The 21,799-nt window shown below is 31.6% G+C and overlaps 4 protein-coding genes and 1 pseudogene across 5 annotated transcripts; 2 read left to right on the top strand and 3 right to left on the bottom strand.

Moving 5' to 3' along the window:
- The first annotated feature begins 404 nt into the window (after nucleotides 1-404).
- Nucleotides 405-4,368, top strand: LOC117212892 (protein odd-skipped-like). 2 transcript variants are annotated; one of them, XM_033458021.1, is made up of 2 exons: nucleotides 405-633; nucleotides 1,697-4,368. In XM_033458021.1, exons 1-2 carry the CDS (start codon nucleotides 499-501, stop codon nucleotides 2,231-2,233), a joined length of 672 nt encoding a protein of 223 aa, XP_033313912.1. In that variant the 5' UTR covers nucleotides 405-498; the 3' UTR covers nucleotides 2,234-4,368. The 2 variants fall into 2 exon arrangements, with proteins under 2 accessions (XP_033313912.1, XP_033313913.1); XM_033458022.1 differs by lacking the exon at nucleotides 405-633 and adding an exon at nucleotides 1,386-1,555.
- Nucleotides 4,369-5,021: 653 nt separating this feature from the next.
- Nucleotides 5,022-6,872, bottom strand: LOC117212893 (annotated as a pseudogene).
- Nucleotides 6,873-15,488: 8,616 nt separating this feature from the next.
- Nucleotides 15,489-16,680, top strand: LOC117212894 (ribosome maturation protein SBDS-like). The gene is made up of 2 exons (XM_033458023.1): nucleotides 15,489-15,860; nucleotides 16,035-16,680. The coding sequence occupies exons 1-2, from the start codon at nucleotides 15,730-15,732 to the stop codon at nucleotides 16,660-16,662; spliced, it is 759 nt and encodes a 252-aa protein (XP_033313914.1). The 5' UTR covers nucleotides 15,489-15,729; the 3' UTR covers nucleotides 16,663-16,680.
- Nucleotides 16,681-17,191: 511 nt separating this feature from the next.
- On the bottom strand, nucleotides 17,192-18,846 carry LOC117212890 (corrinoid adenosyltransferase-like). The gene is made up of 3 exons (XM_033458019.1): nucleotides 18,642-18,846; nucleotides 17,677-18,046; nucleotides 17,192-17,609 (listed from the first exon to the last, which is right to left on the bottom strand). The coding sequence occupies exons 1-3, from the start codon at nucleotides 18,716-18,718 to the stop codon at nucleotides 17,376-17,378; spliced, it is 681 nt and encodes a 226-aa protein (XP_033313910.1). The 5' UTR covers nucleotides 18,719-18,846; the 3' UTR covers nucleotides 17,192-17,375.
- Nucleotides 18,847-20,684: 1,838 nt separating this feature from the next.
- LOC117212891 (alsin-like) lies at nucleotides 20,685-21,793 on the bottom strand. Its single transcript, XM_033458020.1, has 5 exons — nucleotides 21,593-21,793; nucleotides 21,319-21,495; nucleotides 21,084-21,252; nucleotides 20,836-21,018; nucleotides 20,685-20,752 (listed from the first exon to the last, which is right to left on the bottom strand). The coding sequence occupies exons 2-5, from the start codon at nucleotides 21,372-21,374 to the stop codon at nucleotides 20,705-20,707; spliced, it is 456 nt and encodes a 151-aa protein (XP_033313911.1). The 5' UTR covers nucleotides 21,375-21,495; nucleotides 21,593-21,793; the 3' UTR covers nucleotides 20,685-20,704.
- Nucleotides 21,794-21,799: the final 6 nt, after the last annotated feature.

The following is a 21,799-nucleotide window of genomic DNA, read 5'->3' as shown; positions in this document are numbered from 1 at the left end:
AGCTATCATTCGCTCGATCGATCGTTAAGCTGTTGAACTCGATTCAAGACGGACATTTTGACTCTGTTCAGAAGAAAACTGCGTTTTAATAAATTTGACGGAATAGAAATTATGATAGACTACAATGTTTTTTTAATTATATCATAAAATTCATTTATTTTTTTTTAATGTCATGTTAGAAACTTCAAATACTGTCCAAAACTTCGAACGTAATCGTTTTAGAAATTTGTAAATTACTTAACGACCAAAAATATTGAATTCTCTATTGTCTGAAGATAGATTCTCTATAATTTAAGTAATTTATTCGTCGAGAATTGATATATAAAGACTTAAATAATAAATTAATTGAAAAATAATTTGCGACTAGTATTGAAAATTTCAATGAAAAGCATATGTATATAGTTTACGCTTCGAGAATTATATGTATTGAGAATATGTATTTGCGCTGATTCTTTGTCCCGCTTGTTATGGCAAACGTGTTATAATGATCCTCTAACAATGCTTTCAGGTATGATATTGTATACATTCATCCAGTTTCATTCGACGCCGGCAATCGTTGCGTCGGTTTTCATAGGCCTTGGCATCGTGTTTTGTGGATACGCAATGGTCCATAACGTCTTTGTGTGGCAGAGGGTAAGAACATATCGCTATTAAAAAAGAAAACGAACACGTTCAAACACGTCTAAATCATCTTTTATGTGTATTTTACCCGGAAATCATTTTATCGTGAAATTTTGTTTTTCAGAGTTACCATAATTTATCTGGTAGAGTTCATAAAAATTTTTCTGAAATCAATTGCAAGCTTTTAGGAAACCAGAATTTTTCACATTTTTAAGAAGCGTTATAATTATATTGCGGATCTTTATACGTTCGTGCGAAATTGAAAAGTACGCAAATGGCGCAAAATGCACAAAATGCGCTAAAATATACGTATATAAGAAAACAAATCTCGATTAAAATTTTATTTCTTTGATTATGTTCGTAAAACTACAAACTTGTATAAAAATACGCATTCTAGTTATAAGTGTTAAAACATTCGATCTAGTCCTTATCACATTCATGAAAACCTCCATTTAACCATTCGTTGTATCAACAAACATTCATATGCAAAACTTACCACCTACCACATCCTCCGCGTATTAATATAATCCCCTTTTATAAATTATACACTTTAGAATGGACTGGTTGGGTCAGAGTCATATAAGCTTACAAGTTCTCGAGGAGTTCTACCGAAGTTACATTTACGTTTGCATAATTTCACCGAAAAAGATACTCTGTAGAATGACAGGTTCGTTTGTTTATGTGATCCGCGATCGCAACTATTTCAAGGGGATTTTATAAATAACCATACACACGATATTCAGTGTATTTTCGTATTCTCGTTTATTTTTGGGAGATTTGTAAAACTGTTGAACAAAATAATTGAGTAACGATTATATTTGCTGAGAAAAAGTCTTTTTCTCTGTACCCCTCCTTCTACTTCAAGCATGTAGTATTGACAATAAGATTGACAATGGCTGAAAGTAATCCAAAAGAGTTTTCACCATGGTTATCGGTAACGAAAAAGATTTGAATCATCTTTAATACTTATTCCTAACTAGAATCATTTCAACTAAAATGTAAATTCTTATATTATAACTTTTTTAATTTGTTATGGCCCCTGACTACAACCTAACCTATCATTCTTATTTCGTAGGAGAAGACGAATGCCGTGAAGGCGTTAGCGCGCGAACAGTGCGAAGCGGCGGTACAGCTGCAGCGTCAGCAGCAGCTGCAACAGCACCAGAACCAGCCCCAGCTACAACAGCAACAACAACTACGTGGCCCGTTAACCATCCACCATGCTGGCTGCCCAACGAAAGTCGGGCCCGTGACGAACCAACTAAATACCAGCCACGCAATGCACGGCCGAGCTGCACAGTACCAACACTATCATCAGCATCATCATCATCGACACGTGTCAATGTCCCCACCGCCCTTGTTGCTCTCATCGCCAGCTCCGATCGCGGCGACGCACAATCATCAGAACGTGAGCGGACACAGAAACGTGGTTACGCCACCGGATACATCAGCAGATAGATCGCCACCGAGTCCTGGAAATAAGCTAAATAGATCGCAGCATTTGCCACGCGAAGCAACCGGCAGCGTCAGTCCTGGTCTTCCGGCTGCCACATTGGATCTAAGTAGCGCAGCAACCACCAATAGTCCGCATGAATTGTCCACGTTAGTTTAGAAATTTGGTCCGAACATTATATCTTCACATAGGATTGGAGATTAATAATTGATAGTTAATTTACACATCGATCTTTTTATTTGTAAATTGGGTCGTGGTTTAGAGTTGGTTTGTAAAAATTCGGTCCTAATTGTTAAATGATGAATATTGATTAAGAATAATAGGCATTGATGTACCAATCTTTTTTTAACTTATATACTTGAGCACACGCATTGGAGATTTCACTTTTATTCAGTGAAACAGCAACTTCATTACTCGCTTATTCAATACGGCAATTGCATATATTTCATGGACATTTTAACAATGTTTTGAATAATTTCTAACGGTACAATTGTGATGAAGTGAAAAAAATCGTGATAAGAAACAGAGAGAAAAGTTGCTCGTTAATATTGACCAGAAATAAAGTAATTTCTAAAGAATATCCCGAAGACGTCGTAGATATTACGAAAGGAATGATTAATTTATACCCGCCTGTATCTTGCCATTACCATACTATTATTATTATTATTAATATTGTTAGTAGTACTTGATTACATTATTATTAATATTAATATTATTGCCTTATTATTATTAATGTTATGGAACCTCTAGTCCTAGGTTACTTTCGCTGCCACGAAAGGATAAGATTTTCGAATTTTTGACTATTACGTGTAATTCAAGTTTTCCTGTTGCGCATGCGCAGTAGAAAGAAAGTTAGCGGAACTCAAATCTCGAACTATAGAGAGTTGAAAAGTAGTAAAAGTAAAAAAGCACGAATAACATTTGTATTTGTGCTGGATTAAGTTTGATAATTGAAAATTGAGTTTGATGATAACATTTTTTTCGTATTCGCTTTGGTAAATATTAGTTTTATTTAAAATTGAACAAAGCATTTTATGTTTTTCAAATACGGTACATAATCGTAATATCGAATTTTGTAAACTGATAGTAAGAAACTCTATAATTCGAGACTGGAACTTTGATCAAGTTCACATTGAACGTGAACTGACTTAATTTTGTTATTTAAGCGTGTATACTATACGTGTTTGTTCCTTCTTCTCTTGTGCGCAGGCTATAGCTTAATTACTTCCAATAAACGCAGTTATATCGAATCAATGACCGATACAAATTTAGATATTAGGATTATTTAAACAAGAGATTAAAAACTAAAAAGTATTGTTTTTATACTGCATATGTACATATGCAATATGAACGACAGTTTGTGTAATAATATGTACCACTCTTCTTAGTTTACTTTTGTATATTTTGCGACATTTGATACTAATTTTATGAGGAATGTACTTACACTTTATCTTTGTAATTAAATGTGAAATGAAAGAAAAGAAATGACATGAGAAAAGGAAATTCGATGTATGAGTATATACGAATTGACGGAATTAAAATTTAACGCTGTATTTAAATAGAAGACGTGAAATATCTTGTCATCTTAAAATAACTTCCTAATAATCATTCCTATTCTTTTACATAAAAACATTTTTCGACTGTAACTTAAGAAAAATGTCTGCTAACGTGAAACGTGCCAGAAAAAATTAACAACTTCCATTAAATTGGCAAATTTCTCATTAATATCGTAAAACTCGCGTTTACAAAGATCAGATCAGTGTACATAATATACAAAACAAATGCAGAATATATAAATATAGCACATACGTTCTGAATTATATTCGAATTGGGCAGGGTAACCAAGTGAAAATATGTAAATTTCACGATGTGTAATGTACACTTTATCGAACTTGTAAATAGTGTAGAAATAGAATATTTTACACGTAACAAAATATACAAACGACAATACACAAGTTAAATTATTTGTTAGATCCATGTATAACAAGCATAGTACAAAAGTGTTTTAGCTTTATGTACTGGTAATTATGAGAAATACCAACTTAATAGATGTATTTGGTATGTACCTAGTTAAGAAAACAAATTATTCTGAACAGATAAAGCGTTTAGTAGCTTGTGAAGTATGAATTTTCGAAAACGTAAGTATTTTATATCTAAGTAGTTAAGAAACGCGAGCAAGGGAAATCAAACAAAGGAACAAAGTTTTTTTGTTTAAAAATATTTAATTTGTTGTTCTATTATCCGAGGTTAGAAGCGATAATGTACAAAATCTGAATAAATAAGATTCCTCAATATTATTGAATTTTAATTCTAGGGTAAAGTAATATATCCGCATATTTTATTTATATACAATATGTATAAATAATGATGTGATTTGACTAATTTTGTTGAAAGAATATTTGTACTTTTTACGTAAAACTTCAGTCTTTTACAAACTTTCTTGTAATTAATAAACCAGTAAACACAATATTAATAAAATCTATTAAAATTATAAACAAACTCATAAGTTTTAATTTTAGTCCTTAAAGGTTGAAATATTTTGCCCCAATGTCGAGACACTTGTTTTAATCCAAAACATTACTATACTGAATCGATAATGTTGCATGTGCCACGAAAATGATGATAGTGTCAGATAACTTGTTGTGAAACGAAAAAGCATTGCATGTACATTTTTGTTGTTTTGTTGACCATGAGTTTGATGATCTTTTAAACTTGCCCACAGCTAAGAAATCAAACAGTATATCTAAACGAAATTAATTTCAAATTATTTTTTAGGTTCTAAGCTTTTATCTAATCTTTCAGAAGTTGCAAAATTTATTCCACAAGAGTCTTTTTTATCATAACCAAGTACACATCTTAAAACCATTTAAGTCTTCCTTAGTAATTTCTTCTTATCTTTAATAGTAACGAAAATAATTTAGATGAACGTTTTAAAATTGACACCCTGTATATTAAAAATAAAAGATATATTTTCTTCATAATTGGATAGGCTTTTTACAATGGCAATGTACAAATATCAAAATTGCAATTATACTATAACATATGTATATATATAAGCTTCACATTTAAACACAAGATTCTTTATTATATTTTTTTAATACCAATATTTTAATAATTATAACAAGGGTTTTTTAACAAGAGATGTACAACATTGTATACAAATTTTCAAAAACCTATAGATAATTTCAGTTATGCTCTTGCATCATTAATTGTTGATGGAACTCTTACCTCAATTCCATCTAGTTCCTTAGACATTACTATTTGACAGCCTAGCCGTGACCTGAAATTAAATATTATATAACTGAATATGTCAATAAATATATTTATTGCTATACAAATTAATACTAATACACAATAAGATTTCTATTTATCCATTTGAAAATCAACATTGTAAATATGCTAATTCCAACATAGATTTGTAATGATTATAGGTTCATAAATAAAAAACTATGAAAATTTATTATAATTTCAGTTTCGTAGTATTCAGAGATAGCGATTTGAAATTCTACATTGAGATGCAGATTTCGAAATACCCAATACTAACCTGTTTTTACATAAATTTACAAAGAAAAATTCACTTTATAAAATATTAAAAGGTAATAGAATTAATAATGTGAATGATTTGATACTGATTATTATGAACTAACGTATCTGTTAATTCATATGCTCAATCCAACATGTCTAATTCTTCATCTGTTGGTTTGTCAGGAAGTGCATCATAAACTTCTTTCGAAAATATTAAATGGCACGTACTACAAGTTAATGTTCCTTCACAAGCACCTATATCAATTATATTTTAATATTACAACATACTTATATAACAAAGTATCAAAAGTTAAAAATAATAAGAATATTAAACTTGATAAAAATGAAAATTTTCAAATATTTTCTACCTCAAAATTATTTATTTTAAATTAAGTAAATTATGCTTCTTTAAAACATACCATATCCATCTAAATCAATTTCATTATTTACTACTATGTCTAATATAGTATCTCCAACTTTCCCTTTTGCTTTGATTCTCTCTCCACTTGCTTTAACAAACGTTATATTTACTTTGAAAATAATATTTATGAAAGATAAAAATTATCTCAATATAATTATTTTCTTTATTTTTTGTGTTTCTTCAATTAATCTTCTCTTAATTATACCTTAATTATATGTATCACTTATGATAATAGAAATAATTTAAAAATAAGATATACTTGTCTTAATAATACATAAATAAAATTCGTATATCATATATTTATAACAGTGTTATATTTTTAGTTGTTCATTGTCAATGTTGTTCTTATTAATACTATTCTATTAATACTATGTTATTTTTCTAGATGTTATATTATTATTTTGACACCAATTTTATATTGGAAGGTAAGTACTGAAATTCTATTAAAAAAAGAAGGAAAGCACAAGAAAATTTGTATCACTTACTCTTGTTTTTCTGAAAGTGGTTGCGTGGTCGATATTCCTCTTGTTGCCTGCAAAAAGGGCAACGTTGTGTTGCTTGTATATTTTGAATAATTTGATGCAATACCGAGAATTGATCTCGAAAATTTTTGTAATTGATTTACTAACGCCATTCCACTGTCATAAATATCATGAGTATGGGACACCCTGACCGAACACCAGATAAGTATTGCGGAAAATATCAATTGTAGATCAATTGTACTTTGTACAAAAACTTTCACGGCATTCTTCGGCTGCTATACTGGGACGTTCCTTTACTGTGATAGGTTATAAAACGATTCCTAACACAAGTGACGTATCTCTACCGGACACGTGCTCTTCGGGCCACACGTTTTATGATAAAAGACCAGCAAAATGATCAATGTGTAATTTTACATATCTTACATTTTTTCCAAATGAAATATTGTTTTTATTAAACGTTTAAAACCTCAGGCAACATTTATTTCATCTGATTTCAGTTTTACAAGTATATATCTATAATACATATCTGTATAAATTACGGTCTGGTTATATCAAACAGGGACCGACACTCGCTAGGGAAAACTGCCCAAAAATTGAATCGTAAAAACCAATATGAAAGACAACAAATTTCTCGTTCTGCGGAACAAATAGAAATGAGCAGAATATCTTTATCTTTATCTGAGACATTCAAAGCGTATCACGCATACGCTAAACCTGAAGAAAACTTTCTTGTCTTCCATGTTCATTTTTCCCTTTCCATTTCCGAACGGTTTCTTCTATATTTATTTATATGTTCGTGATTGATGCTATTGACAACATACAACTAAGGGGAAATACGAATAGTAATAGATAGATGTATAATTCATTATGCAATTTTATAGAATTAAATCTTATTTATCTTCAGATATAAAAACTATATTTACCAGCTGAAACACTAACGCATATGCAGTATAATATAATCTACTTAACAATCTCGTTTTAGTTATAATATGTGATTAATTCTTTTGCTATTTCGCTATAAACAGTTTTTTGTGCATACAATATTTTTTATAGTATTCTAATATATTGTTAGATATTGTAAAGAAAGTAAAATACAGTTATTGAAGTTTGGGAACATTCACTGTTAACCTTGCTTCAAAAAATAATCTTTCGAATGAATGGGGAATAGATTTTTAGTATTATAGTTGGTATAATGTCATCATTGTTTACAATGTGTTAGAGTTAAAGAAATGAGACAAATTAATATTTCAGAAGCAAATTCAATATTTAAATGATGTTATTTTAAAATGGCAGATGATATGAATGTTCTTTTTATACGAGGAAATGGAAACGTATGTATGGTAATGGAAACGTAATGGTTTTAACATTATTTTAGTACAAGATCTTAGCATAATAGTAATTAACAGTATCCACTACCTTTTAGTCAATTTTTGAAAAATGACATATTAGGTGAAGTAAAAAGTTCTGAGCGCTTTTTCGCTTTATTTCGACGATGAAATTAACATAGTCAAGATTATTCGATTTAGATTAAATATGCGCCGTTTTGTTCGATTACTTTTGTCCATTTTGAAGGCAATTTCATAATTCCGCGGTTGAAGAAGTCCTCGTCCCTATTGGTAAAAAACTTGACCAGCTCATTTTCACAAGCCTCTCTTGAGGCCAGTTTTGTACCATCAAGAAAATTTTGCAAAAACTTAAAAAGGTGATAATCGCTTGGTGCCAGGTCTTGACTGTACGGCGGATGCGATAGAACCTCCCAGCCAAGCTCTCGGAGCTTCGTCCAAAGCATATCCAGATTACCGTTCTCTAATTGAAAATATATTTGTCTGACAACATAATAATTCTAGACATACTAATTTACGTCTAAAACTCACCTTTTACAACTCCTCGCCGCTTCGTCGTCATCTGCTGGCGCACCAGCACCAGAATCCTGAAAAAAGAAACGAAAAATCAAACCTGATTAGTAACAAAGTGCCGCCAGTCTAATAATTTGAAAATTGTTCATCTGGCAAAGCAACTTTAGTAATCGCTGCTTCTAGAATCTAGAGTCTTTAATTTGATCCGTGTACATAATGGAATACAGCACTTCCCGAATAAAGAGAATATACGCTTCTTGGATCCCTGGCAAAGATAATTGAAACGCGAGCGAAACGAAAGCCCGAAGAACGTAGCTTTCGAGCTAAAGGCAATTTCGTTCAGGATGTATATCCACCTGTTAAAATAGGACAAATTCTTCCTATATATAGATTCATATATGCGCGTACATAGTTTTCACCGAATTAAAATTTGTCTATTTTGAAAGAAATTATATTTGTGGATACCATTAATCCGAGAGCGACATTTATTATGCAGCGACCTAATAGAATTAAGCTAACGTAATTGTTGCTAACGTAAATATCACGAGCCAATGAATTGGAAAACCTCCTGATTTACATATTCAGCGCTTTAATCAGCAATCTCGCGTCATGAAAAAATCCAAGTAGGTATGTACGTCTATTTCAAACGTATATATGTGTCCGCGTTATAGCTGTTTGAATGGCAATAAAAATTCATAACTGTCGCGTATGTTAATTACAGAAATACGCGTTGATTATTTTATCAACAAAGGTAAATCTCGACGTCGGTGAATGAAACTACACGTGCACTTACACGTGTCCGATGCACACTCGAGTGTGCGTGGTGAAAAAAAAAAAAAAAGGCAGAACGCCACGCCACCAGCTAAGCACCTGTTAAGGCTGCCTTTGTTAAACGATTTTACGCGTTGTGCCTCAAAGTGCCAACCACTTGCCTTCCGCGGCTCGTTATGCGATAATTCGCGCACCCGCTACAAAGGCTACCGTCGCTGATACCAAAGACATCGAGCAAAATTTATTCGAACAAAGTTTACGTAAAACGAGCAGAGAGCAAATTATTTTCGGCTAAAAGCAGCCACCGCTCGCTGGAGATTCCGTATAGGATTTCAAAGAAAGGTTCGAAAGTCACATCAAGCGAAATCGTTTCAAATCTTTTACCCCGAGTCGTTTAATTCCATTAATTTTCCAATTTTCTTGCCTCGTGAGATCTAAGAAATATGAAACAAAGTATTAAGTCTTAATCTAAGACTTAATACTTATGGGTTGATTAGATATAAGGTATCAAACGTGTTAATAAAATATTACAGGGGTACCAGGATACTGTCGCTGTCGAGCATACCACGCAGAAAACGAGCCTTTAAAATCAATAGGCCTGTGTCCCCTGTCGAATCCACCCCCTCTGGACACGTTAGAAAAATGCAACTACCCTTTCGGACGGTGAGTGCACTTCGTAGGCCGCGAAGCATTCAGCGCATGCAAAGTGCATGATGGGAAACGCGAACCCTCTTTCGGCTCCCTTGCTCCGAGGACCCTGCGAGTTAGTCACCCCCCTGAATCTCTCATTGCATCGCGGAACATTTTCTTCGGTATCGCATAACGTCGCCCACGAGATTCCAAGGTTCGACGCGTACCAAATCCAAGTTATTCGTTTTAAGATAAACGTCGCAATCGGATGTATTATCTGTATTAACATCAAATTCCACTATCCCCCATTCTCTGTTTATTCCTCGAATTTGAAAGATTCCAAAAATTAGATATAATTGCTTGAAGCCAACTATAACAATAGCAATTTGTAATTACGGTTTTCGCCGTGCGATGTGCGAGACTTTAGTTTTCCTCAAAATAACGGGTAAAACTGTTTATGATAGATAAAATAGAAGTAATGTAAACTTTATAAAAAGAAGAAAAATTAGTAATAGTAGATAAGTAGATAACAGCGCAAAAATAAAGATATACAATCAATAATGCAATACACGTTCGTTCGAGAACAATCGTAAAACGAGATTCGATCAGAGTGTTTGAAAGGGGACTAGGCTGGAAAGGGAAGCCCTTCGCATCGATGAATTGCAAATAGTGCAAAAGCGATAACTAAAATCACATAAGGCAGACGCTCGCAACCCTTTGCGTACAACAGCGATCTTGTACTACTTTACGCAAATACCAAATCGTTAAAGCTACACACCTAAAACTCTAAATACACCGCGTGTTATTGAGTTATCCGCCTTTATCAACAACTATTTTTACAGCTAATAACACGACATCACGTTACAACGATTTGATGACGATAACACGTTAGAAAAATATGTTGTAATAAAATTCTGTCGTTCTGTCTACCAAAATAATTTGCAATAAAAACAAAACAAAAAGAAATATTATAGTAGAAGGAACCGGCGAAGCAACGATCAGCGATCAGAATTCGCGTTCACGAAAATGAAAATAAACATCTGCGTTTATGTTTATATCTATCTTCGAATTTCTCGAGGGAATTCATCCTGCGTGGTCATAAAGCAACGGTTGCTATTAGCACCGCAGCGCAATTTTCCATCCCCGGCACCACGTTCGCCCTTAGAATAGAATCTTCTGTCCGCTAAAAGGAAAATTACGCCACAGTCTTCTAATCGTAATTTTCAAACCGAATTGCACGCTGATACGAATGCGATAATATTTACAAAGATATATGCACGTACACCCGACTTTCGAAACATGACCAGATCGGAGAGAAAAAAGATCAGAGGAAATATAGTACGAGCGACGCAGTTTTTTGAAAATTCACTACAAAAATAATAAAAATATCTTTGAAATTTCCCTTCGTAATCACAATTTTAAGAGATAGAATTCAACAACGTAAACCGGCTAGAAAATGAAATACTACATTCACGTAACGATGGCTTTCAACGAGTTAATTTAACACCATTTTCTATACTTTGGCAAAGTATATTTACGATGAATTATTATCATGTACTACATACTACCGTGATACATTGAGTCGACCAAAGTTTTCATATACTTGCGGCGATCGTCTATTTCGTTCTGTCCTGTTTACTTTACGAATCTCTGGGATTAACCGCTTCTTTACGCTCATAGAAACTTTTGTCGGTTTGAAATTCGCAGAAATTCTGAGTACTTTCGAACTGGTAAAAACTTTGAGTACTGTACTTTACAACTGGCAGAAACAACTGGCGCTATTTTCCGCTCCATTTATCGTAACTTTCGTTTCACATTGCCATTATCATCTCGCGCAGCTTTTCTCCGTATCAAGTTCGAGTTTATTTCCTAACGAAATAGCAAATGGTGCAAAGTTGGAAGGAAAGAATCGCAAGTACGGCATCTTCGCACAGCTTAACGCAGCTTTTATCTTTCCCGCCCATCCTTGAATCGTATCGATCCTCGAGATCTCTCCGCACCAAGCAAGAGCCCATAAGAGCGGAAGAAAAACCGATAATTTCCATAGTTACAGCTCGTTTCAGTTGATCAAGTTTATAAGCAAAGAAGGCTCAGCACGTTGCTCCTTCGTGTATTCACGTCGAGAATACCGGACCATAGAACTCTCCATATCTGGATAAGTAAACTGGCTTTGGTGGACAAGAAACGCCACTTGCCATCTCTTTATCAGAGAAATAAAGTACCACAGGGCAGATTTGAACGTTTATCACGTGCTGCTGGAATTTAAATAAGCTTAGTCCCGTAATGTCCTGTAATATCTTTAGCACGCGTTTCGAAATACATTCGATGTTAGTAGTAAAAAATGATCGAGATACATCTATATATTTGTAATAAACGGAAGTTTATCAAGATAATTATAGAAAAATGAGCTACACTTGAAAAGGATGCTTTTGAGAGAAATGATTCCTTCCGAAACTATTTATTATCTGGCTTGGAATTTTTTGAATTAAACTTACGATATAACAAAAAATATAATTAAATCTTTAAAATGAAACAGCAGGCAAGATGATATAAGACAAGAGGCTAAAGACAGTGTCCAGACATTAGCTCTTGAGACGGCCATCTCAGAAACACTGAACAATAGGTCCACTTCGAAAGACATACTCCCAGGCATTTTCTACATTCGTGTTTACTTTCTTCGCAATGTGCGATAATCAATAATGCATTACACGTGAAATTTTGATCCAAATTATCTATAGAAGTACAAATATTTCCTTGTGAAAAACAGAGATACACACTAATTCAGGGGTTTACATGGTAAACGATGTAAATAGTTTTAGTGGAAAAGAATGTAATGTCATGTTGAATGTAGTGGTAAAAGTACTACCACAAAGAAAAATTGAAATCGCAAATTTCTCGGAATTAGTAGGAACCCAATCAACTCCAAATTCACTTCGCAGGAAGCCAACCATTATGAATCGAAGCAAACGCGAAATGTGGAAAGAACGTTCGATCGTAGCAACAAGACATTGGCGAAACATGTTATTTTTGATATTTCACAACATGTTATTGTTGACATAGATGACACATGCAGATTTTCACTCGAATTACTAGAAAATCCTATAACAGTCTGTTTGCAATAATCATAAAGTGCCTCGTAGGAAAATTTATCTCGTTCGTTGTTTAATTACGTTGCAATTACTTAATTACTTAATATCGAACGCGATATACCAGTTGCATAACGATTAAATAGAATAGAATCCGAAATACTTCTCCGTTATTTTTCGCAAGAACGTAAAAGATTTTTAAAGAAAGTATAGCATATTAATTAAATTTCGTTTCGTTTTCTTTCGTCAAACAGCTGTTCAACGTCGCAGAAAAGCTCGCTTTGTCTTCCGATTGCATCGTGGAAAAAACTAATCGTCGAAAGGGCCGCCCCGTTTCCAAACCAAATCAGGATGGGCGAACAACAAACCAACGGCAGGCTCGTGATTGGTCATCGTTGAAGCTGACAAAACGCAGATTTTGCGAAATGCAGACTCTACTCGTTTCAGCAAAATCATTCTACCGGTGGAAGGAAACGCACTCGTCACGGCACTCGTTTTCGAATAGGAGATACGTATACGCTGGAACCACGTGTTCCTTTCGCTCTCTTTTTCAACTTTCTTTCGTCGCACCGGTGTCGTAGCGAGTTCTAACTCGACAAAGACAGTCACCATCATCGCGACGCTACCACTGCAGACTCCGGTGCACACGAGTGTCGCAGTCACAAGTCACAAGTCACAAGTCACAAGTCACAAGTCACAAACAATCGGTGGCATTGCGACGCGACGCGACAAACCCTGACGATGCGGGGGTACATTCCTCGAAAAGCGAAACTAAAAAGCTCTTTTTGTTCATGGAAAGGATATTTTGAAATTTCGATTATTAACGCTTAAAGACTATCATAACTGAAATTTCATTCACAAGAGGAAAATTTTATTTTAACATTATCGTCCTTCGATACCACCGCAATGTTATTCGTAACTCCCACAAGCAATAACTTTTCTGCTTTTCATCTAATAATATGCGGTCGATCGAAAGTAAAAGTTTAGACTTCCCAAGATATGTAAAAATAGCTAACCTATAAAAAAAACTTTTTTTTTCTTAATGCGACGTTTATGTTTGGTTTATATATACATGGAAAGATTAGTAGTTGTAAAAGATGTAAAAGTTTATCCCTCGTATCTGAATTGGTATAATCCATGTGGTTCGTATTATACGGTTTGTATAGCCTGTGTTATACAAATTCGTTAGCTATATTTCCATTCTTATTTTTATTAAAAATCTATCTATCTTTTCTCATGAAACGAAACGCAAAGATCTTGATGCAACTAGATTTGCAAGCGCGTCTAAAAAATCATGTAATCGCACACAATTGAAAAAGATACAAAGATACCAGGTACGATAATAAGTCACGCATGAAACGAGTCATTTTGTACAATTAATTGATATAGATTTCCAGGAACCATAGTCTATGATACAAACATGTGTGACTCTAGCGAATTAGATAAGTGACGATTAACCACGTACTCGTGCGGTGTTGCGTTGTAGTCTTTGGTCGCGGGAGGGAAACGTCAAAACAACTCTTTGTTTACCGCAGACATAGTTTATCTATGGCCACAAGCTTCCCTCGCTTACCGTCACTACGTATATCGAGCAGAGAACATGGAATTTTCACAATTCCCTTTTTCAATTGGCTATCAATACGCCAAATAAGGAAAGGCTGTTCGAACAGACCCGAACGATCTCTAATGTATTTGCGACACGGTATTTCGAACAGCGATAATGGTAAATTTCAAAACAATGCATTCCCAGTAAAAATTGACAGCAGCTATCGACAAAGACGCACAGAAGCAAGAAAACTTACCGAACTCTGCGGGGAATTGGATATACTTGGAGACCGTTGCACGGTGACCAACGCCATGATAAGGACCTGCCACGTTGTTGAGATGTTGGAGACAACACTCACTGTCACTATGCACACACGTAAAAACGGTCGGATCGTTTGAACCACGGAAAAACGATCATTTTTCACGCACTTCTAACGGCATCACGCTCGCGGCAGCCATATTCGATACGGTCTAACGTAGCGGCCAGTCTACGCATGCGTCTAGCCACGGCGTGCGCACACCCGCGATTTTCCTTATCATACAATGACGTCATAGTCATGGACTACACATTTTCATTTCTTTAAGTATAAAGTATAATAAACTTACCTCGAAATTATAAAATTAAAATTATAAATAAACCTAAATCCGTACCTTCGTAAGAATCTGATTGCATCGAATGATGTTACTTATTTTTAACATATACAGTACAAGCATGTAAAAATTACAAAACATCGAATGATTGTCTTTTCAAATCTTTCTTGTAATCATATAATTCTGAATTAATTTATACTTCATTTGAATATTATTCTCTTAAAGGTTATAAAACAAAATATATTTATACAATTCTTTATTTTCCATACTTTCTATAACATTTCTTGTAACTACCGACAAATTTATATTTATTACGTTTACATTTATTTATGGCTATAATTATATTTGCGAAAAGATATTTCTATACATATAATATATATATATAATATATAATCGACATATTTTTGTAAGATATCGAAGATTTCGTATAAAATGTTACAAAAAATTGTTACCGTCGCGCTCGCGTGTTCTGTTATTTTGATAACATTAATTATGAACTGATTTGCGTATGTGTAGCGTAAATTCATGCGTTTAAGATGTTTCAAAAGTTTATCGATATTAGAAGAGGAAGTTGAATATTGGATATGTCAGTGAATCGATTATAAATCGAGAGATCGAAACCGCGTTGCAAACGTTTGTACGATATATATACAATAATACATAAAGATCGCATTACACGTAAAATAAAAATTGCGTATCTTATATTTGTTAAACCAAAAGACAGTATTATATTTATATTTGTTCAAAAATGTCGAAAATTTTTACACCAACAAATCAAATAAGATTAACCAACGTTGCCGTGGTTCGTATGAAAAAAGCAGGAAAGCGATTTGAAATTGCTTGTTATAGGAACAAGGTTATCTCATGGAGAAATAAACTGTAAGTCTTTATCAGACGATCAAATCTAAAACGTACGTTACATTATTCGTATTGTACGTTCTTGTCATCTAACCTATACGTATTTTGCCCTTATAACATATCTTACTCTCTCTTTTTATGTACACAATACATATTAAATTTTCTATTAATCGTAATAACAGAATTACATTTCAGAGAAAAAGACATCGATGAAGTTTTACAAACACATACAGTATTTATAAACGTTTCAAAAGGTCAAGTAGCAAAGAAGGAAGATCTTGTAAAAGCTTTTGGTACAGATGATCAGACAGAAATTTGTAAAGAGATTCTCACAAAAGGAGAACTTCAGGTTTCTGACAAAGAACGGCATTTGGCTTTAGATTCTATGTTTAAAGATATTGCTACAACTGTTGCTAACAAATGTATAAATCCAGAAACTAAACGCCCATATACAGTAACTATGATAGAAAAAGCCATGAAGGATATACATTTTTCAGTAAAGCCAAACCGAAATGCAAAACAGCAAGCTTTGGATGTAATTCCTCAATTACAGACTATAATGCCATTAGAACGAGCTCAAATGAGACTCAGAGTTTTAGCCTCAGGTAAGGAGGCTAAAAAGATAAGAGATAAAATAGTAAAGTCAATAACAAAATTAGAGACAGAAGAATGGGATAACGGAACGTTAAATTTGATTTGTTTAATCGATCCTGGACATTATAGAGAGATAAATGAATTAGTAACATCCGAAACTAAAGGTTCTGGATTATTGGAATTACTTAATTTAAAAGAAATTGTTGAGGGGGATGAAGTTTTGGAATAAATAATTAATTTTATCGAATGTTGTTATCGTCTTTAACCTTTGTATACATATATATATATATATATATATATATATATATATATATATATATATATATATATATATATATTGTATATATATATATTTATTTTCATATTTAAATTTGAAACTGTACATTTACAATATTTTTTTCTATAAATGTTTTTCTACCATATATGTATATATATAGCAACAAAAATTTGTTGCAAAATGATTTCTATTTAGCAATCTATTAATGTATATATAATATAATTTTAAAGATCTACTTTATTTTTGTTACTTAAATAGACAGATGTACTTTAACGAAATAGTATGTAATTATTTAGAATTAACAAAACATTTTATGAATCATGACCGCTTTATGCGACAATATGTCGAAAAATCTCTGTATAATATTTTAAGACTATACTGTACTTTCAACTTTTTTTTTAAATCTTTATATATCAACTACTTTGATATATTAATCAATTGCTATGTACATTTAATAATATAGTAATATAGTAATACAATATAATCAGTAACTGACATTTATAATTTCTCATTATAAAATATTTACAATGTGTCTACTTTAAAATCATATTTAAAAATAATATTATTGCAAAATATTTGTGTAAAGTATTCGGTTATTTATATTACTTTTACAATAAAAGCAGTAGGAAATAGTCTACAGATTTTTGTTTTATAAAGTCTATAATTCAGTTATCCTCATTTTTTTCAACCTCTACTCTAGGAATATATATATTTTCTGTACGTTGATCACACTTTGCTGCAATTCTTGAGGTTGTTAATAGAAAGTTTTGTAATTTGTTTAAATATATTTGTGCCTCCTTATTTAATAAACCATGTTGAACCAAAGATGCAACATTTCGTTCTACACGTTTGCATATCGCTTTTGCTGAGTGTAGCATAGAACAAGCTTTACCACCACCCTATTAGATTATAAAATGAAATGTAAGATATTTAATAGAAAGTGTAAGATGGAAATGTTCTTTTTACCGGAATAATATATGTTTCCTGGGGAGGTAGTTGATTGGCATATTCTGCTATCCATTCGTCCAAATCATTAATATGTTTACTTTCAAATGCTTTAGCTTTTCCAGGTATTGGTTTTGATATAGCATGACTCAAATCAAACAGAATCATCTGTACCCTCTTTAATTTATCAACATAAGGATGTTCAACTTTACTATCTGTTGCAAATTCCCTTGCCAACCCTATTTGTGCTAATAACTCTTCCGTTGAAACAAGAGCATTAAATGTTACATCATTTTGCGTAGTTATATCTGTGTCTATACTTGATAATTGTAAATCGCTGTCTTGCATAGAAACATTTTCCTTTTTTGTTACTTTTGATGCTGAACTGCTACTGTAATGAAATAATTTCATGTTGATATTACCTTCACTAATTATTTATACATACCTTCTGCAATTTATTAAGAATTACATTTATGTGAACGTGCTAAAAAATCATTATTTAATTCATTATTACAGAATATTTTTTACATTTTTTCTTATCCATGACAAAGTAAGGAGATTTATTAAAAAATATACTTCATTATATACAACAAACAAAAGGAACATATAACAAGTCTTGACAGTTTTTATAGTTTCCTAGCGTATAATCCAAAAAGAATATATTAACATGTGTTCAAAAGCAATAGATTATATAAAAACAAATAATTTCTATAATATTTCTAAGTTGCAAATATACCAAATCTGTTAATGTAGCAATTGATAAAAATAAAGTTATAAGACATTTATAGACTAATGTCTATGATATTTAGATGCAACATCAAATTAAGATTTTATACTTATATTATGACAAAGGCTATTAAAGTATAATAAGAAAAAGAATATCACAATAAAATATATATTTTATGGCCCGATATTGATACATGTTATATCATAAAGTATAAAATAAGATTCAGGTTATATTAAACATTTGTCATGTACATAAATACCTATTTCTAAATGATGCCCATAAGACAGTTTTATACAACAAAACAGGATTTTTCCATACACTTCTAACTACTTCCATATCTATAATGAATATCTATAACATAAACGTAATTACGTCAATATAGTATGTATTTCTAAGCGTAATATCTTTAGTTAAAGTAAGAGAGTAACGATAACGACATATCAATCGTTAGACAAGTTACTTCGCAATTTGTGATCATGCTGCTGGTTAAACCTGCGCGTTACAGATGATTTTTAAAAGTTTTGATTCAATGTACTATATAAAGGGATTATATATATTTACAAAAAAATTTGTATGAATCGAATTTTTATTCCAAGAAAATACACATATCTAAATATATATTAAAATATGTAATTAAGAAAAATGTATTTAGTATGTAAGAAGAAAACAACCAGATTTCACGGGCAAACATTTTGTCTTTTGAAATGCTTTTTATTATTTGTATGATTTAAATTGCCTGATTTGCATGTATACAAAATTTTATCAACTATGTGGCAATTAAAAGAATGTAAAAATTTTCATGCATTGTTTTAACGACAAACGGTAAATTCCTGAGTGATTAATATCAGAACTTTTCATTAAATATTTAAATTTTTATTATGGGCTCTTTGTCTCTATCACACTTTCTAGCTTTGGAAAACTCCTAAATAAATAATTGGAGTCATCTATAGTTATAACAGTACTTACATACGTACGTACATGTGTACGTAACTGGTGAAACAAGAGCTGATTTAAAAATTTTACAGAATGAAATATTTTATTTCATAGTTACGTTCCATATTTATACAAAAGTTGCAAACATTTAATGTACAAAGTGGTAACTTGATTAAATCAGAATTTAAAGAAAAAAAGGGAAACCTGATACAAAATAAGGCTATGAAATAATAAATAAAATTTAGTAAAAGAAAGCAACAGAATTGTCTCTTAATAATTGGTTTATTAAGATTACTTAATTGGGAAATTTATATTATAGTAAAATGAATTATGTTTGTGTATTTAAATTCTAAGGTAAAATTATGAAATACATATGTAATTTATAATATGGAATTAAATGTATTTGCTATTTTTAAACATACAGTTTTGTTCATTTGATACAGATACTTATAAACTATACATAGTAGGCATAAAACATTTAAAACGCATATTCAGTATGTAACATAAAATTCCAATCATCATCATCGTTATATTACTATTTTTATGGCATGTATAGGTTTACGATATTGCACGAAATATCACAATGTTGCTGTTATTATGAAATATATAACACAGGTATATCATTTGACATTAATTTTTCAATTAATGCCTTTTAAATACAGTTCATTACATCAATAATATAACAGAATAAAGAAAAATTATTACATTATGATATTATTAAGTGATACTTATGGCAGTTAGATGAATTAAAGAATTATATCATATTGGTATTGATATTATTTGTAGAAATACCAAAAAATCATTTTGTATAACATAGTATTCTTTATATATTTCTAAGTTTGCTTTGAACAATCTCATACAATAGTAATGAATAAATGCTTATTAAAATTGAACTTAAAATGCAGTGATATTTAAAATTATAACAAAATGTTCAAATATATGGCTGTTCCTATAAATTTTTACTGTACATTTACCTTCTTGGAAACGAGAAAATTAACATAAATAAAGCTTCAAATTCGTTCTAAATGTATATACACTGTACATTAATACTTTTATAGAATATGATATGTAATTTTACTACTTACATTATTACGACCTGACAATCTATCTGTTTCATACATATTATAGTTTCTATTTTCATTAATTATAATAAATAAGTAGTATACCACTTTTAATAGTCATAATGCACAAAATTCATTTTACGATGTCTAACATTTTATTAAATTATATTATTTCAACTAAATGTTAGATTTTGAGGTACCCTTTTATCGAGTTGAGTGCATATATTTTATTTATTTGTTATATTAACAATGTATTATAATAAGTTATCATTGAAACTTACTTTATATTTTATAATTCTATTTATTTATGAAAATTATTATGTCATGTTCAGTCACCCACATTAATTTTTTCTTGTAATATTTGGTAGTAGCAGGCCTAAAAGATATATATTTATATATATACATACTGTTTAAGCTCTAAAATCTTATATAGAGTTTCTTGCGGATATAATATTTTACCTTAAGGGTAGTGAACATAATTCCAAGTTCTCCATTTTGTAAATAAGGCTCCATAAAATCTTCTATAAAATGTATTTCACTGCCCAATTGTAATACGCTGGCACGGACAACAACAAAACAAAACACAGGAAATAATTCATCCATTGTCCATAAATATGTAGTCCCCAATTGCTTTTGAACTGCCTATTATAAAAATCATGTGAGATTTAACAAACAAATAAAAATATACAGCAAAGATGCTAGCTTACTTGTGTCATTTGTTCAAATGTATTCCTAACGACTAATAACTTTTCTAACGGAGAAAACGTGGTTTTCAATTGTTGTAATGTTTCTATTGCCTCGCTAAAGTACGGTTCACTTTGATACGGTAATCCGTTTTCGTTTAAATTCATTACGTTTGTATTCTTCCAAAATTTTCTGAAATTATTATTTAAAATTTAATAAAGTCACTGTCATTTTTGTATTTTCAACGATATTACTCACTGATCGATGTCCAAAAAAGCCATTAGCGTTATATCAGGTTGCTTGTTCCATTTCATTAATCTTTCCCAATAGGCATCATCTTCTTTCTTATTATGTAAAGCATACAGTACAAAAAGTGCTGAATGCACACGAGGTAACAATATTGGATGAAGTATCGCTGCAGCACTTATAACTTGACTAACAACAAAGTACAAGGTTAAAATAATGGAACATGATATTTGTATAATTATGATAAATAAATAATAAATCATATAGAAAATTAATTAAAACATACTCTTCTTCTTCATTTTCTGTTTCTAATACGTATTCTTTACCACCTCGGGGTAACGCCGGAAATAACAGAGTAGCTATTTCATATATTCTTGATGTGATACTACGAAGTTCAGACACAGCATGACTGAGTAATAAAGGATGAACTCTTACACCACCATACGTAGCTGTATATACAGCAGCAACTTCTGTTAAAAGCGCTCCTAATGGG

The sequence above is a fragment of the Bombus bifarius genome, unplaced genomic scaffold (genome assembly GCF_011952205.1).
Source record: "Bombus bifarius isolate JDL3187 unplaced genomic scaffold, Bbif_JDL3187 scf7180000008414_frag, whole genome shotgun sequence".
In the NCBI taxonomy this organism is placed as follows: domain Eukaryota; kingdom Metazoa; phylum Arthropoda; class Insecta; order Hymenoptera; family Apidae; genus Bombus; species Bombus bifarius.
This window is presented reverse-complemented; position numbering and strand designations above follow the sequence as displayed.